Source organism: Mesoplodon bidens (assembly GCF_964165515.1).
Source record: "Mesoplodon bidens genome assembly, chromosome: 15".
Lineage (NCBI taxonomy): Eukaryota > Metazoa > Chordata > Mammalia > Artiodactyla > Ziphiidae > Mesoplodon > Mesoplodon bidens.
The window spans coordinates 30,334,171-30,359,436 of NC_138171.1; the positions used below are offsets into that span (position 1 = coordinate 30,334,171).

The 25,266-nt window shown below is 54.2% G+C and overlaps 1 protein-coding gene across 1 annotated transcript; it reads right to left on the minus strand.

The window, feature by feature from the left end:
* Positions 1 to 7,712: 7,712 nt before the first annotated feature.
* On the minus strand, positions 7,713 to 24,704 carry SIGLEC1 (sialic acid binding Ig like lectin 1). The gene is made up of 21 exons (XM_081257526.1): positions 24,469 to 24,704; positions 23,826 to 24,185; positions 23,261 to 23,557; positions 21,453 to 21,719; positions 20,889 to 21,143; positions 18,992 to 19,291; positions 18,070 to 18,327; positions 16,706 to 17,041; positions 16,178 to 16,432; positions 15,650 to 15,952; positions 14,332 to 14,592; positions 13,865 to 14,176; positions 12,780 to 13,034; positions 12,207 to 12,476; positions 11,868 to 12,119; positions 11,245 to 11,547; positions 10,348 to 10,608; positions 9,270 to 9,572; positions 8,907 to 9,009; positions 8,483 to 8,555; positions 7,713 to 7,829 (listed from the first exon to the last, which is right to left on the minus strand). Exons 1-21 carry the CDS (start codon positions 24,515 to 24,517, stop codon positions 7,722 to 7,724), a joined length of 5,181 nt encoding a protein of 1,726 aa, XP_081113652.1. The 5' UTR covers positions 24,518 to 24,704; the 3' UTR covers positions 7,713 to 7,721.
* Positions 24,705 to 25,266: the final 562 nt, after the last annotated feature.

The following is a 25,266-nucleotide window of genomic DNA, read 5'->3' on the forward strand; positions in this document are numbered from 1 at the left end:
CCATCTCAGCCCATCAGTCCTGACCCCGGCCGGCGTGTGCCCTCGGGGGTCGGGACCACCCTCCCGCGTCTAGGGGCCAGAGCTCCGCGGGGCAGGAGACCCTCCCGAGCCAACCCGCCGCATAGGTCTCAGAGGGCCCCCTATTCGTGGGGGTGGGAAGTGGAGATGGGGCGGGGACCCTCGGGAAGGGCCTTTGAGGACCAGAGCGGGGAGGCGGGGACAGTGATAGGGGGCCACCTGTTGTTGCTCCGGTCTGCCCAGGAAGCGCCCCCCTCCATGGTCTCCTGGATCGGACCTTTGTCCTCGCCTTGACACCAGTCACGCCCAGAGTCGCCCGGGTGAGAGACTGGCGGGCCCTAGGAGAAGGGAGGCCCGGGCGACTGCGACAGGCAGGTGCGGCCACGGCCCCAAGTTAGTCTCTGTTCCGCGGTGGCCACCAGCGCCTGCGCCCGAGATGCGCGGGTCGGTCGGGAGGACGAGCGGAGGCCGCGGTCCTGCGGGCTCCCAGCCCGGCAAAGGCGAGGCGGTGGAACAGGCGGGCGGACGAAAAGAGGGGGCAACCATTTGTCCCTGGTGGTGGCCGGGGGTGGGGGTGGGGCGAGGAATGGCACAAAGCCATAGACTCCCACAGGTGCGGGAGACTTTTGGCTTTTGTTTCTTGTTTTAAAAAGTTTGTGTACTGAGTAGTAAATTCGGATAGCGAATAGCAAGTATTCCGATAGCGAGGGATGTTAAATTTAAGCAAATCTGTTTGTTTATGAGAATTCAAAATGCGCCAGTTCAGTTAGTAAGAGTTGCAGTGGGGAAGGTAACCTATGTTGGCCTGATTCAAACATCAAAAAGTAAGGTGGGTCTTCCCTGGTGGCGCAGTGGTTGAGGGTCCGTCTGCCGATGCAGGGCACACGGGTTCGTGCCCCGGTCCGGGAAGATCCCACATGCCGTGGAGCGGATAGGCCCGTGAGCCATGGCCTCTGAGCCTGCACGTCCGGAGCCTGTGCTCCACAACGGGAGAGGCCACAACAGTGAGAGGCCCGCGTACGGCAAAAAAAAAAAAAAAAAAAAAAAAGTATGATGAGAGGTATAGGGAACATGCCATCCTCTCAGACCACTCCCCTCCAACCAGAAGCTATTATAAGCTTCTTGTATAGGCTTTTAGATTAGTTTATGCATGTCCACGACAATACAAACACTTTTTTCCCTCTTTTTAACATTTTTCTGTACCTTGATTTTTTTCACTTAATACCCTTGGAGATCCTTCCTATCAGTGGTCTCCTTAACACTATTCTTTTTCTTTTTCTTTCTTGTTTTGGCCTTGCCATGCAGCATACGGGATCTTAGTTCCCCTGACCAGGGATTGAACTTGTGCCCCCTGCAGTGGAAGTGCAGAGTCTTAACAACTGGACCACCAGGGAAGTCCACATTAACACTATTATTATTATTATTATTTTTTTTTTTTTGCAGTATGCAGGCCTCTCACTGTTGTGGCCTCTCCCGTTGCGGAGCACAGGCTCTGGACGCACAGGCTCAACGGCCATGGCTCACAGGCCCAGCCGCTCCGCGGCATGTGGGATCTTCCCGGACCGGGGCATGAACCCGTGTCCCCTGCATCGGCAGGCGGACTCCCAACCACTGCGCCACCAGGGAAGCCCTTATTATTTTTTTAATATTTATTTATTTTTATTTATTTGGTTGCACTGGGTCTTAGTTGCAGCAGGTGGGCTCCTTAGTTGTGGCATGCGAACTCCCAGTTGCAGCATGTGTGTGGGATCTAGTTCCCTGACCAGGGATCGAACCTGGGCCCCTGAATTGGGAGCACAGAGTCTTATCCACTGTGCCACCAGGGAAGTCCCAACACTATTCTTATGCTTATTACTATTATTCTACTATGATTACTTTGGATTTTAAAATTACAATAAAATGCACTTACTTTAAGTGTACAATTAGATGAGTTTTGAAAAATTTATACACCTATGTAATCACCACCACAATCTAGATAGAACCTTTCCATCACCCCCAAATAGTTCCCCTGTGCCCCTTCCCAGTCAATCTCTTCCACTCCTAACCCCAGGCAACCACTGATATACTTTCTGTCTATAGATAAGATTTGCCTGTTCTAGAACTTCATACAAGTAGAATCATAAAACATGTACTCTTTTGTGTCTGGTTTCCTTCCCTCTTTGTTTTTGAGATTCATTTGCATTGTTTCATGTAGCAGTAATTTGCTCTTTTGTAGTGCTGAGTATGTTCCATGGTAAGGGGGAAGCACGGTTTCTCTATTCTCCAGCTAGACATTTGGGTTCTTTTCCAGTTTGGGCTCTTCTAAATATGGCTTCTACAAATTGCTGTGTAAATCTGTATGAACATGTTTTCATTTCTCATCTGTAAATACCTAGAAGTAGGATTGCTAGGTCATACAGTAAAGGGCATGTTTAATTTTTTAAAGAAACTATTTTCCAAAGTGTCTGTACCATTCTACATTCCCACTAGCAATGTATCAGAGTTCCCCATATTCTCACCAACATTTTAGTGTTATCAATCTTTTATCTTTATTTACTTATTTATTTATTTGGCTGCATTTGGGTCTTCATTGCTGCACACAGGCTTTCTCTAGTTGCGGCAAGCGGGGGCTACTCTTCATTTCGCTGCAATGCATGGGCTTCTCATTGTGGTGGCTTCTCTTGTTGTGGAGCACGGGCTCTAGGCGCACGGGCTTCAGTAGTTGTGGCACACGGGCTCAGTAGTTGTGGCTTGCAGGCTCTAGAGCACAGGCTCAGTAGTGTGGCGCACGGGCTTAGTTGCTCCACAGCATGTGGGATCTTCCTGGACCAGGGATCGAACCTGTATCCCCTGCACTGGCAGGCGGATTCTCAACCACTGCACCACCAGGGAAGTCCCCAACCTTTTAAATTTTAGCCATTCTAGTGGGTATGCAGCATTCTCATCATTTTTAATAGTTGAATGCTATCATTTATTCATAGTCTCCTCTTGGGCATATAAATGGTTTCCAGTCCCTTTGCTATTACAAACAATGCTGTAATGGATAGTTATATACACAAATTCATCTGTGAGATGATATCCTACAAGCAGGATTGCTGGGTCAAAGGATATGTGTGTTTGTGATTTGGGTAGATAGAGTTAAATTGCCCTCTGATTTGTGCCAGCTCACAGTTGTACCAGCGATATCTGGAGTGCTCATTTTCCCACAACCTTACCAACACAGTTATCAAAACGTAATATTTGCTAGTCTGAAAGTGAAAGTGCAGTCTCCATTTGCATTTTGTCTTATGAGTGAGGTTGAATATTTGTTCAAACATTTAAGAGCCGTTTGTATTTCTTTTTCCCTGAATTGCCTGTTCATATCCGCAGCTCATTTTTCTATTGGGTCTTTCTCTTAACTTGAAGGAACTCTATATATAAGGGAGATGAACCCTTTGTCTGGAGTATGAGTTGCAAATATTTTCCCCAGCCTGTGGTGTGTGGCTTCAGCTCAGTTATACTCATTGCTGAGTAACATTTGATTGTGTGACTATAACCACATTTTTCTTTCATTGACACTACCGTTGCTGGAGCTTTGAGTGGTTCTTAGTTTTGAGATGTTATAAAAAATGCTGCTGTGGGGCTTCCCTGGTGGTGCAGTGGTTGAGGGTCCGTCTGCCGATGCAGGGCACACGGGTTCGTGCCCTGGTCTGGGAAGATCCCACATGCCGCGGAGCGGCTGGGCCCGTGAACCATGGCCACTGAGCCTGCACGTCCGGAGCCTGTGCTCCGCAATGGGAGAGGCCACAACAGTGAGAGGCCCGCGTACAGCAAAAAAAAAGAAAAAAAAAAAATGCTGCTGTGAACATTCATATGCATGGGTCCTTAGCTTCCTCCCTTTGCCTGTCCTGCTTCCTCCACCCTTTTACTGGTCTCCCCTGGGAACACGTTCTTAATAGGTCACTTGCACATGAAACCCTGTAATGGGGAACGAGACCTAGTACAGACATAGATGGCTTTGGTCATGCTGGGTGCTCCAGTGTAGACAGGCTGGAGAGGCATCAACCCCTCCCCCTGTGGATGAAGACTTGTGTCTTCCTAATTTGCCTTCTCTCAGGATCCACATTCTCTTTTGGAATCTCTGGTTGTGCTCCTGGTTCAAGAAGAAAGAGCCTGGGCCTCTCTGTCCACCCCTACTCTTCCCCACATCCTCCCTGAATGGGGAAAGAGAGGGGCTCTTTTTGCCCGGGGGGCTGACAGCAGCAGAGGGCCCCCCTCCAGGACAGAATTCCCGATATTCCTGCTGGATGACCAGGAGGCAGAGAGTAAGGCATCCTGTCACACGCTTGGTCCATTTTGCTCTCTCTTTTCTCATCCGAAGAGGCTTTGGGGAGGAGTAGGGGTGAACAGAGAGATCAGGCTTCCGTCTTGAAACAGGAGCCAACTGGAGATTCCAAAAGAGAATGTGGATCCTGAGGGAGGGCAAGTTAGGAAGATACAAGTGCCAACCATGGTAAAGGAAACAGTCCTGAAGAGGAAGAAGAGAGGCGCAGCTAAGAAAGCTCCAGAGGTCACAGGGGCAGGACAACACCAATGTGCACCCTGGCCTGGAGGTGGCCCAAGTCCCATGACCTGGGGGCCAGGGAAGCAGAGCAACCTCCAGGGCAGCCAGACTCTGAAGGCAGAGGGGAGGCTTCAGCACACTGGCTAACTCCTACTCACACTGCAGACCGTGGCCTTGGTGTCTTCTTGTCCAGGGGCCCTCCCTGACTCGAAGCCGGCCACTGTCCCCTGCACTACCCTTCTCACCGCACCACATCTCAAACAGCAATGCACTTGCCCATTGCCTTGTCTCTCTCCTCCAGACCTTAAGTTCTGTAGGCTCTGGGACTATGTTTGCTGCCTGGCACAGGACCTGGCACACAGTCAGTGCTAACAAAATGAGGGGGACACGTAGCTTAAAAGCCATAGAGGGACTGGAGTCCTTGCAAAGTGGATGCCTCCCAAACTCAGATAAGCTGTGTCCAAGCCATGTAAGAGGAATTTTCTGCTAAAATCTCAGAGCAACTGTTTACATTTGGAGGTTGCAGAGGAGGGGCTGGGGTCATTGGACCAAAGTTGAAGAAGATGGGTCCTAGAAGTGCCACTCATCAGCTTGGTGTTCGTGACCAGTGACACAGTGGGAAAGATGATTTATCAGATGGAGTGTTAGTGTCAGTCTCCAGAGGGGCATCTGGAAGTGTCCTGGGAAGAAAGCAAGTGAGAGTTAAGCCTTCGGAGTGTTTGTGTAATGGGCGACACCCACCATCTGTAAACAGGACTCATTCTGAAGAGTGACCCGGAAAAGGGTGACTATAAACATTCTGGTACAAGTCTCACAGCAGATATAAGCCCTTAATCCTTTTGAACAAATACCCAGGGGTAGAATTTCAGGGTCATAAGACAGGGGTATTTTAGCTTTAATAGATAATGTGAAACAGTTTTCCAAAGTAGTCATACATTCTGTATGGTTCCCACATAAAGTTCAAAAACAGACACATCAAACCTATGGTGTCAGAAGTCAGGATACTAGTTACCTTTGGGGGCTTGCGACTGGAGAGAGGGGCACAAAGGAGACTCTGGGGGCTGGTAATGGTCTGTGTCTTGATCTGGGTGCTGGTTACATGGGTATATTCACTTTGTGAAAAGTCATTGAACTGTACACTTAAAATATATGCACTTTCCTGTATGTGTGCTACCCTTGAATTAAAAGTTTATTTAAAAGCCTTGAGGAGCCACAGACCACTGGGGGTAGACAAAACTAACACCCCTGAGAACCCTCCAATCCCAGGTGGACCTACGTCCCCTTGGAGGTTCACAGAAGCAGATGAAGACTCCAAGTCAAATGTTCCCAAATCCTCCAGTAGCCATCCCTTCTGTGGCTACCCGTGGTCCTCCCATCACCCTCTCTTCCTTAGACAGTTTCAAAACATCCGGCTGCATCTAGCTTGCTCTCTCCTTGTCCCATCTCTGGTTTTAGCCCACAGTTTCCACCCTCCCACTTGAGAGCAATGTAGAAAAACCAGTGCTTACTAAATGCTTACCTACTGCATGCCAAGCACAGTGCTGGTCATGTGTGCAGCAGAGGTGAGCAGTGCCCAGAGCCTCACGGAGAAGGAAGGGGCACGAATTGCTTGAGCATAAGGTAGTTTGTGGTAAAGGTCATATAATTTGCACCCACTGCCACCTCCAGCAGATGGTGTCCCAGAATAAACCCCACTCACATTCGAATCTTCTGTGTTCCAGTCCAGCAGTTTGGCTTGCAAGAAAGAGACTCATTCCAGTTATGTCACAGGATGGACGTTTATTGGGAGGACATGCCTGATAGGCTCCCAGGAAGACCCTGGCGATCAGGCACTAATAAGTATAGGACCTGGGACCGGAAGGGTCCAGCCACGGCTACATGAATCTCACCTGGCCTTCAATTTTTTCCCAACCTGTTAGCTCCTATGCCAACTCCCCACTTCTCTTCACATTTCTCAACTCAAATCCCAGAGTGGTGGGCTCTTTGCTCCTCCCACCATCTGCCACCAGGATACCAGGGGAGTCACTAGCCCACTTGAGAACTGTTTCCCCTCAGGCACTGACTTCCCTAGGGGCATGTTATTCTTTCTTAGTGACCCTTGTTTGTCTTAACAGCCCCTGGTGCACAAGCTTCCAGGAAGAGGACGTGAGCTCACTTGATCATGGACAGGAATGCACTTGGAGCAGAAACAAGGATGCTGATACCATTTCTGCTCCCCATTCTCTGGGGGTGGGGGAGTGGGAATGGGAGCATCTCTTCTTCCAGAAGCCAGATCTGGCACAAAATGCCTGTTCAGGCAACCCAACTGCCTGGAATTCCCTCTCCCTAGGGACCACGAAACCTTCTTGATTTCCTCAGTCTTAATGTGTGAGAGAGACTACCTCCTCCAGGAAGCCCATGACCAGAATAGACAAGGACGCACCCTGGCCTTCAGTAGATGAGCGCTGAGACAGAACGTGGCCCGCTGGCAGCATGCCCATCAATGTCAAAATCTCAGGGATGTGTCGATAGTTCGGAGTCCTTTGAATATATAATAAAAAACTACATTTCCCAGAACCCCTTGCAGCTTGGCATGGCCATATGACTAAATTCCAGCCAATGGGAAGTGAGTGGAAATTACCTGCACAACTAATGGGTTGTAACCACAATGGGAAAGGGCATGCCTTTAACTTCCACTCTTCCCTCTTCTTGCTGGAGGAAGTGTGAATGCAATGGCATCATTGTGAACTTCACAATCAAAAGCAACATTTTAGGGATGGAGAAAAACAAAATAGAAGGATCCAGAACTCCAACATCTTAAACCACCTTAACATATCCAGACTAGTATGGGAGAGAAAAATCAAATTCTCTCACGTTGAAGTTACTGTATTTGGTCTTGTTACAGTAGCCTAGCTTATATTCTAGCTAGTACAGAGTGCCTTGACCAGCCTGTGATGATGTAGAAAGCTCTTCCTCTATTCTAATCCATCTCAAATGTTCAGGGTAAGCTTGGAGGAGAAAGATGTGAAGAGGCAATGCACTGGAATATCAATGGAGAGATGAGATCCAGAGAAAAGAGAAAGAGAAACGGACTTGGTCAATTCATTTCTCTTCAGAGTCCCCCAGGGTCAACACCCTTCCTGGTAGATTGATGTTCACCTCCACCTCTCGCCACCCATTTTTCTTGGGGTTTGGAGCCAGGTCATAGAAAGTCAGGTGCCACAGAGCTGTTTTCATGGAGGCAGGCAGGACCCAACGCTGTCTTGTTCACAGGGCCCGAGTCATCACAGATTCCGGTAACCTCCTCCCCCTGAAGGCAGGAAATGCTACAGGTCAGCTCAGGGACAGAGCACAGGACAAGGTCACAAATGTGGCTGCATCAGGATCAATGAGCTTCCCACAGAGAAAACTCTGGTCACTGGAGGACTCTGGGAGTAGTCATCACCTGACCTCTAACTCTGGAGGGCGGTCCCCCAGGTCCCCAGCCTTGGGTAGGGGTCCCAAGGGGATTGGTGAGAGTGTGCATGACTGGAAATGTGGCTGGGAGCCCTGGCCCACCAAATGGATTATCTGAAGAAGGGGACACATCACAGGGGAGGAGAAACAGACTTTCACCCCTGCCCAGGTGATGGGCAGAATCAGGAGTGGGGAAGAGAGACCCTAAAACCCAGGTGGGGTCCTGTGTTACAAGATGTGTCCTGGAAGTAGAGGTGATGCTGCTCAGTTCAGAATGTCTGCTCCAGTCATTCAGGCAGCCACGCAGCAAGCACGTGACTGCTCCGCCCCAGTCAGAATATGGCTCCCCCTGTCTTCTCGGGGGGCGCTGGGTCACTATGCTCTCTCCCTAGTCTCTGCCTAGCCCCAGACACCATCCTATAAATGAGAGTAATCTCTCGGTGCCAGCCCCGCAGTGCGGGTTAGCCGAGCATTGTGTCTGCATGTGCCCACATGGTGAACGAATACCTGTGTGGTTTCCTTCTGAGAAGCCATCTCCACCGAATTTTCACCCACTCTCAGCTTATGAAAAAGCCTCCTTCTGCAAGGGTAAAAGCGGACTCAGAGAGCCTCTCCCCTCCCCCGCCTGCCCCCATTCCCTTCCCCCACCCTATAAGCTTCACCCCAGACTGCTCACTACACAGAGAGCTGGGGAGATTTGTGGAGAGTAGGCTACTGTCTTCCTCCCCAGCCCTTTCTTCAGCAGTGAGAGGGCAGAGATAAGAAAAGAAGAAAACTACAGAAAGATAGATTTAGAGATGATTCTAGAAGGGCTTCCCAAATTTGGAGCAAAGAGAGGGACAGGCTAGGAAGTATGGAGCTTGTGAATTTGGTGGGAGGAACATGGGGGAAGGATGAGGTAACTCTGTCCACCTTCTAGCTCCAGACCCACCTCCAGGCGTAGCAGGCCCCCAGGCCCAACAGTAGGAAGAGGAGGCCCACCAGCAGCCCCAGGACCCAGAGTAGCTGCTGGAACAGATGCAGGCGGTGCAGGGCTGGAACACAGGGGTGGGGTTTAGGGGTGGCTGTGGCTCCAGGCCTCCAATGCTCCCTCCTAAGGTGACTCCCCCAAGATGAAACCTAAGTTTCACTTTCTCTCAGAAGCGTCCCCATGAAAAGGAGCTTCAAGAAATCAGTCTAGACTAGACAAGCTGATTGCAGCAGAAGTGATTCAGGAAAGACCTCAGAAGGAAGCCTTCGGACCTGAGAACTGGGCCTCTGCACAGAGTGGCCTGGGAGATAGAGCCCCCCTCACCTCTGGTTCCAAAGTAGGTGGCAGCAGAGGCAGAGCCCAGGGCGTTGGAGGCAGAGCACACGTATTCCCCCTGGTCACTGGGCCTCAGCTCCTCGATGTCCACCCTCAAGGCATTGCGGGTGGCTGAGACGTGGATGTGTGGCTTGGCAGGAGCAACCTGGGGCTGGCTGGAGGCCACCAGCCGACTGCCAAGGTGGATGGTCAGGCTGGCTAGGGGCTCGCTGTCCACTCGGCAGTCCAGAATGCCCTGGACGCCACCCTCGGGCTCCACAAAAACCGTCATGGTGGGCATCTTGGGAGGGTCTGTGGGAAGACGGGGAGTGTGGTGATTGCAGAAACAACCACAAATTCCTCCCCTTCCTGTACCCCATGCAAGGTGACTGCTGCTCCACCCATTAAGAGGGAGAGCCTGCTTCCTCACTCCTTAAATCTGTGACTCACTTTGAAGGCAGAAGAAGTAACATTGTGCGACTTCAGGGCTAGACCTCAAGGGGCCTTGCATCTTCTGCTCTCCTTGGAAAACAACCATGTGGGAAGCCCAGGCCAGCCTGCTGGATACATGTGGCCCAACCTATAGCCAGCCCCAATTGCCAGCCATGAGGGTGAAGCCATCCTAGACCATCTAGCCTCTGTTCAGCCACTGGGCAACTGCAGCCACATGAGGTAAGACTAGAGGAACTGCACAGCTGAGCCCAGCCCAAATTTCTGACCCACAGAATTGTGAGCAAATGAAAAATGGCTGTCGTTTTAAGCACTAGGTTTTGGGGTGGCTTATTACACAGCAATAGCTTACTGATACGGTATGGGGCCCTGGTGAAGAATAAAGTAGGGGGCCAATGTTGATGAGGGCCTACTGTGTACTATCTTGTGTACTCCTCACAAGGTGAGGGGACTGGCATTTTACAGATAAGGAAGCCAAGGGAGGTGCACAAGATCACACATCAGTCACCGGGAATCCTCTGACCCAGGACTCCATTCCTGTGAAGTCCTTGCTCTTTGCAGACAGAAGAGGAGGAAGACCTGAAGTGGGCGTGTGAGACGTGGGGAGACTGGGGCAGGGGGAGGATGTCACACTCACAGAGCACCCGGAGCATGACTGGAGCAGAGGTGGTGGCCCCAGTGGGGAGCTCAGCCCGGCAGTGGTACATTCCAGCTTGGGCAAGGGCCACATGAGTGAAGGCGAGGGTGGGCACAGGCTCTGTGTGTAGTTGCCGGCCATTCCAGAACCAAGCAAAGGTAGAGTTCTCCACGGGCCCAGGGCCGCCAGGGAGGTAACAACTCAGGTTCAGCGCTGTGCCCTCAGGCACATCCAGCCCTGGCTCAGCCACCACATGCACACCTGCAGGACCAGAGGTGGTTAGAGATCTGTAGGCCTGTAGGAGCCGGAGTCTCTGGGTTGGCCTCTGTGCATGATGGGAAGGCCTGATCTGACTTGGGATCTGGATCCCCAAAGGTGGGACTGTGTCTCCCCCATCAGACTGAGATCAGGGCTAGCTCTCCTCCTTGCCCCGGGGACTTCCGGGGCAAAGCTCTGCCTCCCTCTCTCATCTATTCAAGCTTTTTGATGGATGAGGCTGTGTCTTGCCCTCAGGTTGGACTCCCCAAGGTGGGGCTGCACCTTGTCCCTCAAACTGAGCTCCCTGTGGGTAGGGTTATGTCTGTCTTCCCATCCCTGGTTTCCCCAGGGCAGGTCAGTGCTCCCACCCGCAGTCTGGGCCCTGCGAGGGCAAGGTTATGTCTCCCCTGCACCCAAGCTCCCCTTGGGCATTGCCATACCTCCCCGCCCCTCCCCCTCCCTAGGGAGCTCTCCAAGGGCCAGGCTGTTTCTCCCCCTCAGGCTGGGCAACCCCCTCCTGGGGGAGCTGTTCCTCCCCACTAGGTCAGGCCAGCCAGCCCCCTTCTGTGGGAGCCCCACCCCTCACATGGACTCAGACCCCACAGCACCGGCGCCCCTCCTGCGCCCTGGCCTGCTCACCTTCTGCCTGCAGCTGCCCCATGGTGCTGACTGAGCCCAACAAGTTGCGGGCCGTGCAGACGTAGGTGTCCTTGTCACCTGAGGGCACTTCTTGCACCCGCAGCTGCAGGGCGTTGCGGGCCACCTGGACGTGGCCCGTCCCCACTGCTAAGCCGTGGACCCCGTGGCTGGTGGCCAGCACCTTGCCATCGCGGGAGAGGGCCAGCTCGGCAGGTGGCTCGCTGTCCACGGTGCACTGTACCACGACCATGGGGCTGGCCCTTGAGTCCCAGAAGGAGGACAGGATAGCGTCCCGAGGGGCATCTGCGTTGTGGGGCAGGGCAGAGTTGAGGGCTTTGCTTGGAAACCCTGTGCTATCCGTTGCCCACCTGCCTGGCATTGGTGAGGCTGAAACCTCTGGGAAAATGGTTACTTCTGGGAAGTGACAGCTTCTCAGGAGTCCTGTGGGCAGATTCCTCCAGACAGGGTTCACAGGACCTTAAGGAATCTTCCCTCATCACCTATGTCTTTCTTTCCCCAAGTGTCCGTTCCCAGGTTCCCTGCAGTCCTATGCCCACCCACACCAGGGCCCAGAAGCACCCTCCACCCTCCCTGGGCACCCCCAGCCAAGGACACTTGCTCACAAAGGACATGCAGTGCTGTGGGCCGGGAGCTGCGTGTGCCCTGGGCATCCTGGACCTGGCAGGTATAGGCGCCCGCGTGAGCCCGTGTAGCCACCGGGAACGAGAGAGAGGCAGCTGACCCCTCCTGCAGCCAACGACTGTTGTGGTACCAGGCATAGTGGGTGGGTGGGCGGGCAGCAGGGTCTTCACAAGTCACTGTGACGGGGGCTCCCTCGGGCACAGTGGCTGACGGAGCCAGGGTCACCTGCACACCTGTACCAAGAAGACGTGGTCAGCTGGGCTGGCCAGACACCATAACTGATCTCACCCCTGGTGCGCCTGGCTAGGGCCCTGCCTCACCCTCTAGCCGCAGCTCCAGGGACATGTTGGTCTGACCCAGAGGACTGCGGGCCGAGCAGCTGTAGAGACCCTCGTCACTGGGCCCGGGCTCCCACAGCTCCAGCCTCAGGGTGTTGGGGACAGAGGCTGTGGTCGAGGACACCAGGAGACGGCCAGCGTGGCTGAGGGCCAGCTGGGCAGGTGGGCGGCTGTCCACTGTGCACAGCACCAGGGCCAGCTGCCCGCCACGGCTCTCCAGGAGATAGATCAGGCGCATGCCGCGGGGTGCATCTATGGAGGCACGAAGGCATAGAAGGAGTTCAGGGACCAGAGTGGTGAGGAGGCCAGTTTGCAGGTAGCATTCTAACCAAGAGGGCCTTGGCTCCCCACCCCCAAGGGCCTCCACTTGCCCAATCTGGGGCACTGCTTCTCTGCCCCAGTGACCCCAAACTCTAATGCTCCTTGTCCAGTACTCCATCAGCCAGCTCGGTACTGCGTTCCTGGGGTGGATGCCTGTGAGGCTCTGGCCACGCCCTGATCCCTGCAAGCTGTTGTCATTCCTCCCAGCTCCACCCTGCATCCAGCCACACTCACAGAGGACGTCCAGGGTGACGGGTCTGGAGAGGTGGAGTGCCTGGCCAGGGGTCAACACGCCACAGCGGTAGGAGGCAGCATCCATGACCGTGACGTTGGGCAGGGAGATGGAGTGGACAGCACCTGGGCGCTGCTGCCCGTCTTGGTACCATGTATAGGTGAGCTGGGCCACGTGGGTCGCCCATACAAGGCAGGTCAGGTTCACCAGCTGCCCCTCCTGTACGGTGGCTTTGGGCCACACCTGCACACTCACAGCTGGGGAGAGAAGGAGGGCATGGAGACACCAGGGATTACCAAAGGCTGTGTAAAGCAAGTCACCTGTCTCCATGAGGATGGGAAGCCTCTCGGCCTCTGGGAGGCACAGGTGACCCACCTGTAAGTGGGGTCAGAGATGGAGCTTAGGAAATGGCTCATCATCTGTCAGGTGGTCCCAAGCAGAGTTCTCTCTGCAGCGCCCTGAGCCCTACAGGCCTCACCTGCCCTGCTGTGGTTTCTCCTTGAGTACCCCCTTTCTGATTAGTTTTATCCACTGGGCATTCATGTAAAATTCTGTTTTTAAGAAAGGTTTTCAGGGAATTCCCTGATGGTGCAGTGGCTAAGAATCTGCCTGACGAAGCAGGGAACACAGTTTGGAGCCCTGGTCCAGGAAGATCCCACATGCTGCGGAGCAACTAAGCCCGTGAGCCACAACTATTGAGCCCGTGCGCGACAACTACTGAAGCCCGTGCGCCTAGGGCCTGTGCTCTGCAACAAGAGAAGCCCCCGCAATGAGAAGCCCACACCCTGCAACGAAACAGAGTAGCCCATGCTCGCCGCAACAAGAGAAAGCCCGTGCGCAGTCAACGAAGACCCAACGCAGCCATAAATAAATAAATAAATAATGTAATTTTAAAAATAAATAAATAAAAATAAAAAAGGTTTTCCATGAAAACCAGATCTGGAGACTGCTGCCCTTAAGAAGGGTGGGAATACAGACTGTCCTATGTTCAACCCTCCTGCCTGTGCCTCAGGCTTCCAGAACCCTCTCCAACCTCCTCTTCTCTTAAAGGAGCCACACACACACACACTCACACCCCTACACTGACCCTGGGCATCAAAGGTGGCTGAGGCCGAGGCCTGGCCCAGGGCGTTGGTGGCCTCGCAGGTGTAAACGCCCTCATCCTCCAGCACTGCATTGTGGATCTCCAGACGCAGCGTGTTGGGGGCCACAGCCACCTGTAGCCGGGGAGAGCCGCCTGCAAGCTCCCCCACACCTTGTAGGGTAGAGGCCACGAGGAGATCCCCATGGAGCAGTCTTAGCTGGGCTGGAGGGTCGCTGTTCACACGGCACAGGAGGAGGCCCAGTCGCCCAGGGCCTGTGTCCATTAGGGGGATGAGTGTGGCCTGGCGAGGGGAATCTACACAAAGCAAGCAGTGGTCAGGGCCCAACCAGGTGGTCCCTCATCTAGGACTCTCTCGGAGGCAGAGCCCAGGACCAGGGGCTTGGCATCTCCTTCCCCAGTCATGCCCTTGGCTCCCTCATCCCCCAGGAAACACGGACGAAAGTGCTTACAGGACACATGGAGGCTGACGGGGACAGCCAAGTTCGTGGTGGCTGAACCTGGAGCCTGGGCTTGGCAATGGTAGGCCCCAGCTTGGCTCAAAGTTATGGCTGCAAAATGGACTGTGGCCGAGGTGAACTCCTGGAGGGGCTGGCCATCCCGATACCAGCGGTATGAGATCCCCTCCAGGACCCCTGTGGGCACCTGGCAGCTCAGGACCACAGCCTGGCCCTCTCGGAGCTCAGGCGATGGTGACACCCGGACCCAGGCTCCTGCAGGGAGAAACCAAGAGCAGGTGAGGGCCCTCTGCCATACCCTCCCACATTCTGGGACTGCATGTGTGTCCACATGAGGACTGCAAGACCCCAAGCCCGTGTCCCGGAGCCACAGCTCCCCCACCAGACCACTACTGAGGGCCCCACTGCCGTTCCATGCCTCTTCCTCTCCTGCACCTGACTCCCCTGCCCTGGTTCTGACCAGCATTCACTGCCCACCACCTTGAATTATGGTTTTGCTTTGTCAATCATATTTCACCTACCAGAGGGTGAGCCTCACCTGGGCTCTCAGCTTGTGTGACCTCTAACCCCAGTGCCAGGCACAGCACCTGCACATGTTAGCTCTTGACAAATGTTGGTTTGACCCCATAAAGCACTGAAATGGTAGGGATTTAGGTCATGCCAAGCGCCATTGTCCTTATCACGAGCTGGCCTCAGCATGGGTGACCAAGTGCTTGAAAGGGGAAGTTAGCAGCTGTGTAATCTTGAGTTCTTTTCAGCTCTCTCCAGCCAACTCTGCACCCAACCTCCAAGTCATGAGAGCCCAGGAACTGGGGACCGGGCAAAGGGCTGTCCCTAGTGCCTCCCGGGTCTGAGGCAGGAGGAGACCAGGGTTGGGGGAGTAAAAAGGAGGGACAGAGTGGTGACTGAGAGCCCAGACTGTGCCAGGGACCAGCATTGAATGTGCCAGGGACTAGTCACGTGACCATGAGCAAGCCCCTAAAACTCTGACCTTCAATTTCTCTACAGAATCAAGGCCCAAGGAAAATGTTCAAAAACTGTTGTTTGTCATTGTGGGAGAAAAAAGTGTGTTTTTCTTTGGCCTTTGCAGCATTATTGATATTAACTTTCCTTTTTTCTGGTTTATTCACTTAGGGAGGATTATTACAGAAGAATATTGATAGATAGATAAATGAAGAATATGAATATATTCATATGCATGTGTATATATGTATATATACTCACATTTGTATATTATATATCTATACATAAATATGCAGAGTGGCCCCCAGGGCACTTGGGTCCACCACAGCTTCAGAGGACTGACACTCACCTCGGACCTGGAAGAAGAGGGAAGTGTTGGCTGATCCCAGGACATTGGTGGCCTCGCAGCTGTAGCTGCCAGAGTCAGCCAGGCTCAAGTCTTGGACCTCTAGCTGCAGGGAGTTGGCTGTGGCTTTGGCCTGGAGGTGGCCACGGGATGAGAGCCGGGGCCCCGGGCTGGTGGCCAGGAGGTGCTCCCCATGGAACAGAGACAGCTGGGCAAGAGGGCGACTGTCCACAGTACAGATGAACACAGCCGTGTGGCCCTGGTCCACATCCAGGAGAGCTGACAGCTTTGGAGGATCTGGGGGATCTGCAGGGACAGTGGGGAGCTCAGGCCACCCCCAGCACAGCTCATCACTTTTCACTTGCCACACTCTGTTCCACACACACACACACACACACACACAGTTCAGTCCCGCACTTGCCCACGCTCGAGCCAAGTTCTTGCCTCCCCAAACCGAACCTCAGCCCTGTTTCCCCCAGACCACCCCTTCCACCCTCCAAGGGCCCAAACCTGCCCTTGCCCATCACCCACAGAGCACACTCAGGACCACAGGGGTGGAGAGCTGGGCACCAGCCTCGGTGAGGATGCGGCAGGCATACAGGGCAGCATCTCTTCTGGTCACAGGCAGCAGCGTCAGGGTCTCCAGGGGGCCCTGGGCCCACAGTGCCCCATCCCGGAACCAGGAGAAGTTGGCAGGGCCACCGGCTTCCCGGCCCACCCTGCAAGTCAGATTGGCTCCAGTGCCCTCCTTCAGCGTGTTTGATGGTGTGATGACCAGGACAGTGGCTGGAGAACAGGCAGCACAGGCCTACTGAGACAGGCCTCACCTTGATGGCTTCCCCCCAGACCCTGGGGCCAGTGGTCCAGCCTCCCTGCCTGGAGGGGGTGGGAAGGAGGCCCTCTGGGGTGCCCATGGGGCATAGGGAGGAAAGCAAGCTCCCACTGCTGACCAAAGGTGGTTTCGCCAATAGACCCTCCTCAGAGCTGGGGGTTGCAAAGGAATGGGGCTCCGAGTACCAGCCCCTGACCCTGAGCGACCCTTTCCCTGACCCGCCTCACCCTGGGCATCGAAGGTCGTCGAGGCAGAGGCATTGCCCAGGCGACTGCTGGCCTCGCACAGGTACATGCCCTCGTCCTCCAGCACCGGGTCTTGGATCTCTACACGCAGCAGGTTGGGGGCTCTGGTGACTTTTGTGCGTTGGGAACAGCCCCCACAGGTGCTACAGCTGCCCCCAGATGACAGGGAAGAGGCCACGACACAGCCCCTGTGGAGCAGCCGCAGCTGGGCCGGGGGGTCACTGTCCACACGGCACAAGAGGAGGCCTCGCCGTCCAGCCCCGGCTCCTGCGGTATCAGGGTCCAGCCGGGCGGTAAACATGGGCTGGCGTGGGGCATCTGTAGGGAGAGGAGCATGGGCACTATCCCACAGCCTCTGACAGGGTCCCACAGGTCCACTAAAGGCTGGCTAGACTCCCAGAACACACCAAGCAAAGGCATGTACCCAGAGCTGCTGCAAACAGCTGTGCAGACTGTGCACGACACAAGGACAAACAGACAAGGGTGGGAGGACCTCAGCCCATGCCCCTTGTGCTAAGCTATGCCCTAGCGCTGGACTGCATCTTCCCAGAAGAAGGAGTGCCATTTTCTAGCTTGGACAGAGGGCAAGCAGCCACCTTGCATAACCTCCAGGTGCTCCTGAGCAGGTGCCTACCTAGCAATCCCTGGGTGTCTTGCTCTCTGCTTCCACTCTGCACCCCATCCCTTCCCCCAAGATCCTTCCTGCCTCTTATCTCTGATCTCCAAGCCAGCTCCTGTGAGAATAGATAATGCCTAAAATGCCCTCTTCCTAGAAGTTTCTGAAGACTGGGGCCAAAGTCCCCATGTGATCTCACCCTGAACACTAGAAAACACCCCAGAGGCACCTGCTCTTCCTGACAGCCCCCGGACATGACTCTTGCTCATGTCAGGGAAGGTGTTCTGGAAGCTAAGTGTGTCCTGAACATTGGTCAGCCCCTCAAAAGCATCCATCCTTGACAGGACGCAGTCCCTGTGCGGAGAGGCTCTGCCTTTGTGTCTGCACCTGTGAGGGCACAGCCTATGGGGTGTGTGCACATATATGAGTACAGTGTCCCAGGGCCCAGCTCTGGAGGACAAAGTTTGGACATGGTGTCCATGATGGGTCTGAGGCTAGAGGCAGAGCCTTAATGGAACTGGGGCTGGGAAATGAGATTCCCCAGCCTCAGTCTCCAAATTTCAGTTCTGGGTGTCGAGGTCCGCAACGTCCAGGCTTGTGGCTGCCTTCCTCATCTAGACCCCAGGGTAGGACAGGGCCAGGAGAGCCTGGAGGAGGTGGGGGTGGCTGATGGACTCCAATGGGCTGATCCTCCTCACAGCAGCCACGGGCTGGTGGGAAGGCTACTCACAGAGGACGGTGAGGACAGCAGGAGAGGAGGGCCCGCTGGTGCTATGGCCATCCTGGGCCCAACAGTGGTATGAGCCGGCGTCAGTGCTGGAGGCAGCAGGGAGCAGAAGGCTGCTGCTGGGCCCCTTGAGAAGGAGGGCCCCATTCCGGTACCAGGAGAAGCGTGTGTCAGGTGTCGGGCTTAGGCTGCTCCTACAGCTCAGTGTCACTGCCTGCCCTTCTGCCACCTCTGCTGCCGGGCTGATGAGGAGGCGGGCTGCTATCAGGAAAGGGAGAGAGGAAGGCTCGGCTCCCCTGCACGCCTGTGGCTTCATGCCACCCACCGCAGGAAGCGCCCCCGGGTTCCCCTCTCCCAACTCAATTGTAGGGAGCTCTGGGCTTCGTGGCATCAGCTCTGTGAATCTCTTGATGATCCAGGAGGGTCTGGTCTTGAATGCCAATTCAGCTCTTATTGGTAGTAGCTGGCTGAAGAATGGTTGAGAAGGATTCTGAGCCAGATCCCAGGCTTATGTCAAAAACCTGGCTTGATCAATTAGCTATGTCTGCCTCAGAAGGAGGGAAAGGCAGCACAGGCACCAAGACCCACCTTCTCTATTTGGTCTTCTGCATCTGACTCCTAGCACGGAGTCTGCCCCAAATGTTCAATAAATAAAAAACAAATGAATGCGCATTGAAGAACCCTCCAAGCTCAGAGTCAGAATGGAGACAAAAGGAATAACTCAGTCTGCCATGTTTCCCTTTTTGCCTTGACTTCTAGGAACCTCTGAGGCTGGGATGACTGTATACCTCATATCTTTGATGTGATTTTTTTCTAGCCAGCTAGTTGAGGCCCTCAGTTGACCCCTCCGGGCTCCCAGGAGGAAAGTACCAGAGAAGGCCTCCTCCTCAGACTCCTTCCACTAGCCTCACTGGGGCCATCTTACCATTGACATGGAAGTCCAGAGTGGAGGACGCATTCCCAAGGGAGTTGGTGGCTGAGCACGTGTACTCCCCACTGTCAGTTGGCCCCAGGTCTCGAATCTCCAGGCGCAGGGAGTTGGGGGCAGAGGAGAGACTGAAGCGTGGGCTGTGGTCACCCTCCCCGGAAGTGGAGGCCAGGATGAGGCCCCCATGTGACAACACCAGAGTAGCCATGGGCTCGCTGACCACAGAGCACTGGATGATGCCCACCAGCCCTGCCTGTGTCTCCAGGAAGGCAGTTAGGTCCGGGGCGAGGGGTGGGTCTGTGTGAAGATGAGGAGCAGGCCTGTTACCCTCAACAGGAGCATTCCTGGATCTCCCCTTATAGCCTATGACCCCTGCACCCACTTTTTCCCATAATGCCCTGGGAAAAGGGGGATGACCCCAGCAACTCCTGAGTGTCTGTCCCGGATTGGGCAAATCACTCCGTCATCCCAGTCAATCCTTGTGGCCACCCTGAGAGTGGGGATCCAGGGACCCCACTTTAAAGGTTGGAAAACCTGGCAGTGGGCAGCACTGCCCCAAATAATCAAAGTGAACACTCCCAGCAATGGGACAAACTGACCCCATGTGCCTCTTGATGTGACACAGGGAGACAGACACAGAATCACATCCACAGTGTCCCTGCCCACGTGCACTGGCTCAGTCTGCTCCATTCAAACCAACGCAAACTGAGAGCATCACAGAACAACTGGCCTGTGCTCATCGGAGCTCAATGTCAAGGAAGACAAGAAAAGACTGAGGAGCTGTGCCAGAAGGAAGGAGAATAAAGAGGCTTGACAACTGAATGCAATGCAGGATCCTGGATTGAATCCTGGACAAGAAAAAAGTAATTACCATAAAGGACATTATTGAGCCAACTGGTAAAATTTAAATATGGATTGTAGATTAGACAATGGCCTTGTATCAATGTTAAGTTTCCTGACTACATACAATCATTGTACTGTGGTTATGCATGAGAGTGACCCTAGGAAATACATGCTGAGAAATTAAGGGGTAAAGGGGCATTATGCCTGCAACTTCAGGAATATAAATGGATGGATAGATGATAGAATATGTGTGTATGTATACCTATAGAGTGCATATGTATGTATGCATGTGGGTAGAAAGTGTATATGTAGAGAAAAATGTGTGCATCTATGCACACACATATGTGCATATATACATACATACATGTATATGTGTGCATGTGTGAGCACATATATACACAAACACATATAATATATAGTTAGAGAGAGAGAGGGAGAAAATCAATTTTCCAAAAATATTAACAAATGTGGAATCTAGATTAAAGGTATATGATAATTCTTTGTTTTCTTCTTGCAACTTTTTTAAAGTTTGAACTTATTTCAAAATAAAAAGTTTTTTTAAATAGGAGGAAACTGGGGCTTCCCTGGTGGCGCAGTGGTTGAGAATCTGCCTGCTAATGCAGGGGACATGGGTTTGAGCCCTGGTCTGGGAAGATCCCACATGCCGCAGAGCAACTAGGCCCGTGAGCCACAACTACTGAGCCTGTGCATTTGGAGCCTGTGCTCCGCAACAAGAGAGGCCATGACAGTGAGAGGCCCGCGCACCGCGATGAAGAGCGGCCCCTGCTTGCCACAACTAGAGAAAGCCCTCACATAGAAACGAAGACCCAACCCAGGCAAAAATAAATAAATAAATAAATAAATGGAAAGAAGGCTCAACATTAAAAAAAAAAAAAAAAAAAAATAGGAGGAAACTGAAGCCCGGGGAGGTCAAAGCCTTGACCAGATGTGAGCTCAAGGGCACCTGGGCCCAGGACCCCAACCCTTCTGCAGGGGGCTCTACTCTTTAGCCCGGCTCCCAGGTCCAGTTCCCCACCCACCCACCACTTACGGCTGACCACCATGTTGACCAGGCCAGAGCGCTCGCTGCCCTGGGCATTCTGCACCTCACAGAAGTAGAAGCCTGTATCAGCCCTGGTGGTTGAGCGCAGCTGGAGGATGCGGCTGTGAGTGTCCTCCATCAGGGCGTGGTTCTTGTACCACCTGTAGCGCAGCTCACTGGGTGCTTCTTTAGGTGTGTTGCAGGCCAGCGTAACTGTCTGGTTCTCCAGGATGGAGCCTGCTGGGCTCACCTGGACCTCAGCCACTGTGGGGGCAACATAAGGTACACTGGGGGATACCCAGCTGACTTCCAGGCCCAAACCCTCAGGGTTGCAGCCAATCAGCCTAAATCTCTGCCCATTCTACATCATGCCCCTTCTGCAGAGGAGCCTCCTAGACTGGCCATGCATCTCTTTGCCCTGTTCACTGCCAGGGAGGTTTGTCATCTGTCTGACACAAGGCTGGGACTCCTTACGGGCATCCCAGGAGGCACCTTGGCCTGGTTTCCCTCAGCTGCCATGGCCTGGACGCCTCCCTGCCCTCTGGTCAAGACCCAGGCTCACCCAGGACTCACTGAAGACGTGGAGGCTGACAGGGGGTGAGACGGAAGAACCCACGCCATTCCCAGCTTCACAGGTGTAGATGCCAGCATCGGCCCAGGCTGCCTGGGGCAGCTGTAGTATACGACTCTGGTCTTTGAGGTGCGTCCCATCCTTGACCCACTTCACGGAACTGACCTGAGGGTAGCTGTTATTCACCTGGCAGGTGAGTGTGACCAGATCACCTGGAAGGATGTTTCGCCCCGAAGGGCTGAGGAGGATCTTCACACCCTTGGGGGCATCTGCAAGGCATGATGGGGGGTGTCGAATATGGTGCTCAGGGAAGGCAGGGGGCATTTTTCCTCTCCTCTTCCAACACTCTGCCTTAAAGAAGCCCACCCAGATAAATCATAAGTCTCATTAGTTCCCCTGTCCAGGGCAGGCACTGCCCCCGACCTTGTGAGGAGTCCTGATCCCTTCCTTCTCCACTGAGAGCCTGATGCTGTGATGCTTGGCCTAGCGTTCAGCCTACGCTGCCCTCTATGGCTTTCTGCCTCATGACGTGTCCATTACCTCTCTTCTGTCTGAGAGTCATGGACACACTGCTTGCTTTAGTGGCTTGTGGTAGCTGTTGGCAAGGGAACAACCACCTAATGGAGGGGCCAAAGGCAGAGTCAAACTCACTCAGAATGTTTACCTCATTTGTTGAGTTACAACAAAGAAATACAATACAAAGAAACTGCACTTATGGGGGCTTCCCTGGTGGTGCAGTGGTTGAGAGTCCGCCTGCCGATGCAGAGGACACGGGTTCGTGCCCCGGTCTGGGAAGATTCCACATGCCGTGGAGCAGCTGGGCCCGTGAGCCATGGCTGCTGAGCCTGCGCGTCCGGAGCCTGTGCTCCGCAACGGGAGAGGCCACAACAGTGAGAGGCCTGTGTACCGCAAAAAAAAAAAAAGAAACTGCACTTCTTTAAATCTTGTTCCAAAGCCTCTCTCTATGTAACTATGCTAATAAAAGCTAATATTTTCAGGAGTTCCCTGGTAGACTAGTGGTTAGGATTCTGGGCTTTCACTGTTGTGGCCCAGGTTCAATTCCTGGTCAGGGAACTGAGATCCAGCAAGCTGTGAGGTGTGGCCAAAAAAAAAAAAAAGCTAATATTTTCAAGTGCTTAATCTATGTAAATATGAAAATAATAGAAGCTAATATTTCTGAGTGCTTAATAGGTATCAAGCACTCCTTTAATTTTCATAACAATCCTGTGAGATAGAAAGAATTTACTATTACCTCCACTACACAGATGAGAAAACAGAGGCTCTGAGAGGCAAGTAACTTGCCCTAAGTTTTGCTCATCTAGTTGATGGTGGAGCCAGCGGCCGGCCTGATGCCTGTGTACAGTAGTCGTTCTAGAACAGGCTGCCCTGTTTTACTGTGATGGGAAGATGCATAACCAAGTGAAAACTCAGACTTTCTCCCACTGCCTCTTTGCCATGTCTGGGTGTTACCCTGGTCACGAGTATGAGTGGCCTTAGGCAGGAAAGGGGTAAACCCCTGCCTCTGTGGCAACATCCAGGGCTGGGCTAAATCCCAGGGCCCCTGCTGCTTGACCCCCAGTTCTCTGGCTTTTTGTGTCTCCTCTTCTCTGCCCAGCCCAGCTTCGGGGACTGGAGGTGGAAGAGAGCCTTTCAATGTGGCCCTTAGGGCTTAGTAGTCTCTCTCCACCTGCCCCACCCTGTGGGTCCGAATGCAGCCTGGCTGTTTCTACAGGCTGGAGAAGGGACTGTTTCCACGGGGGTGCCACAGACACGAGCTCAGTAACGAGGGCGTGGCCCCCAGCGCACTCACACTGCACTTGGAGGTGAATCTCGTCCTGTGTCCTGTGGTTGGCCACCGAGAGCTGGCAGCGCAGGGTCCGGCCATGGTCCTGCCAGGACAGGGCCATGTGGAGGGTCTCCATGTGGCTGATGCCCGTGGGCTCAAGCTTCTGGAGGTTGGAGGTGACGGAGCGGGTGGGGTCCTGGCCTTGCCACTGCAGACTGACTGACTCCTGCAGGCACGCGTAGGGAGTGGAGCAGTTGAAGTCCACCTCCATGCCCTCGCGCAGCTCAGCTGGTGAGGCAATGGTGGGCACACTGGGCTCCTCTGAGGAAAAAGACAGGAGGCTAGGGACTCCCCTTCACTGCACCTGACACCTCCTGCCCTAGAAACTCCAGCCTGGGGCAGGGGGGCTTCAAGGGGAAGGAGGATGCGAGGGGTTCATTGTGGGTAATGCCAGGGGGCACAGGGCTGGGGCTGGAACTGCGCCCAAGATTGAGGCTGCATTTGGATTCAGGACCAGCGTTGGGTCTGTGGGCCAGTGGGGCCAGGAGCAGTCTGGGAGTCCCTTCCAGGCAGTGGCCCTGCTCCTCACCTGTCACAGTGACCACTGTGCCTGTGACATCTGACCAGCGGTTGCCCTCACTGATCTCAAAGCGGAAGTTGTAGGAGCCCGAGTCCTCGGGCCGCAGGTCCCTCAGCAGCAGGCTGCACAACTTGTTCTCGGCACGCCCCACCAGCAGGGCACGACCTTGGAAACGGGCATCCACCAGCTGGGGGTTCCCGGAATGGCTCACTACCTGCCGATTGCCCGAGTAGTCATAGTACCAGATGGTTGTGATGCCGTGGGGCACCTCCACGCTGGCAGGGAAGCTGAAGATGCAGGGGATGACGAGGCAGGAACCGCTTACGCCCTGCACAGCCTGGGGACTGGAGACGCCCCATGAGGTCAGGCCTGAGTTGGAGGGCGGGACAGGGAGGAGCGTGATGCAGGCCTGGGGTCACTGCAGAGCCCCATGCTCTGCCCCACAGAAGGTGCCCCAGATGTGCCCCCAGCAATGCAGCCCCTCTGGGCACCCCAAAGAGGGTCACTGTTCCCTGTCCCCGCCTTCCCATGCCCTCCTTCAAAGTCAGCAGCTAAACCTGTGACCAGACACAGTCCAGTCTGCCCAGGCCAACAGGGGGCTGGACTCACTGAGGCCAGGCCCTATAAGAAGAAAAAGGCCAGCAACGCTTACCTGCTGGGATGGATGAGGCCAGGAGGAGGAGCTGGAGCGGGAAGTCCATAGCAGGTTCTTACGCTGGTTCTGGTGCCTAAGAGGGTGGTGTACACTGTGCTGGCTGGGCACTCATAGGCCTCCTGGGGAACCTCAATCTCAGAGCCTGCTGGGGGCCCAGCCCTGTTTCCTCACACGCTATGCTGGCCAACCCAGTGAGAGGGCAGGGCAGCTGTCACTGGGAGCCAGGAGCCCGTGTTCCCAGTTCAGGCTGTACCCAGGAATGCCCTCACTTGGTGGCATGCCCCAGAAAGTCCTCTGTCTGTCTCTTGGCCCCGCCCTAAGTTCTGCTTTCCCAGGCCCCTCAAGGATGAACAGCTGTTTCTTCCTTTCCCCCACTTCCCTGCCCCCTCCCTGCCACCCAAGTCACCAGGAACTGGAGCCCAGAGAGGCCCAGTGACTTACTCCAACGCATCCAGCAAAAATGATGGTTTCTTACTTTAGATTTGTCTCCCTACCACCAGCCTTACCAGCTATAGACCATAATGGGGCTTGACTGAGTGCTTACAACAGTGCAGCCTTTAAGGGTCACTCCCCTGCTCAAAAGCCTTCTGTGGCTCCCCATTGCCCGTGAGATGTGGTTCCCCATACAACCCTGAAAGCTCTTCCTTTCCTACTCCCAGCTCTGCCCTCATTTCCTGCTCCCACTGGGGCCACCCTGGAACCAGTTCCCACCGTGGGGCCAATCCTGTCTGCCCATGAGCTCTCCAGCTGACCAGCTCTGGCCTCACCACAGATGATGTTTGCCTGCTGAAATCT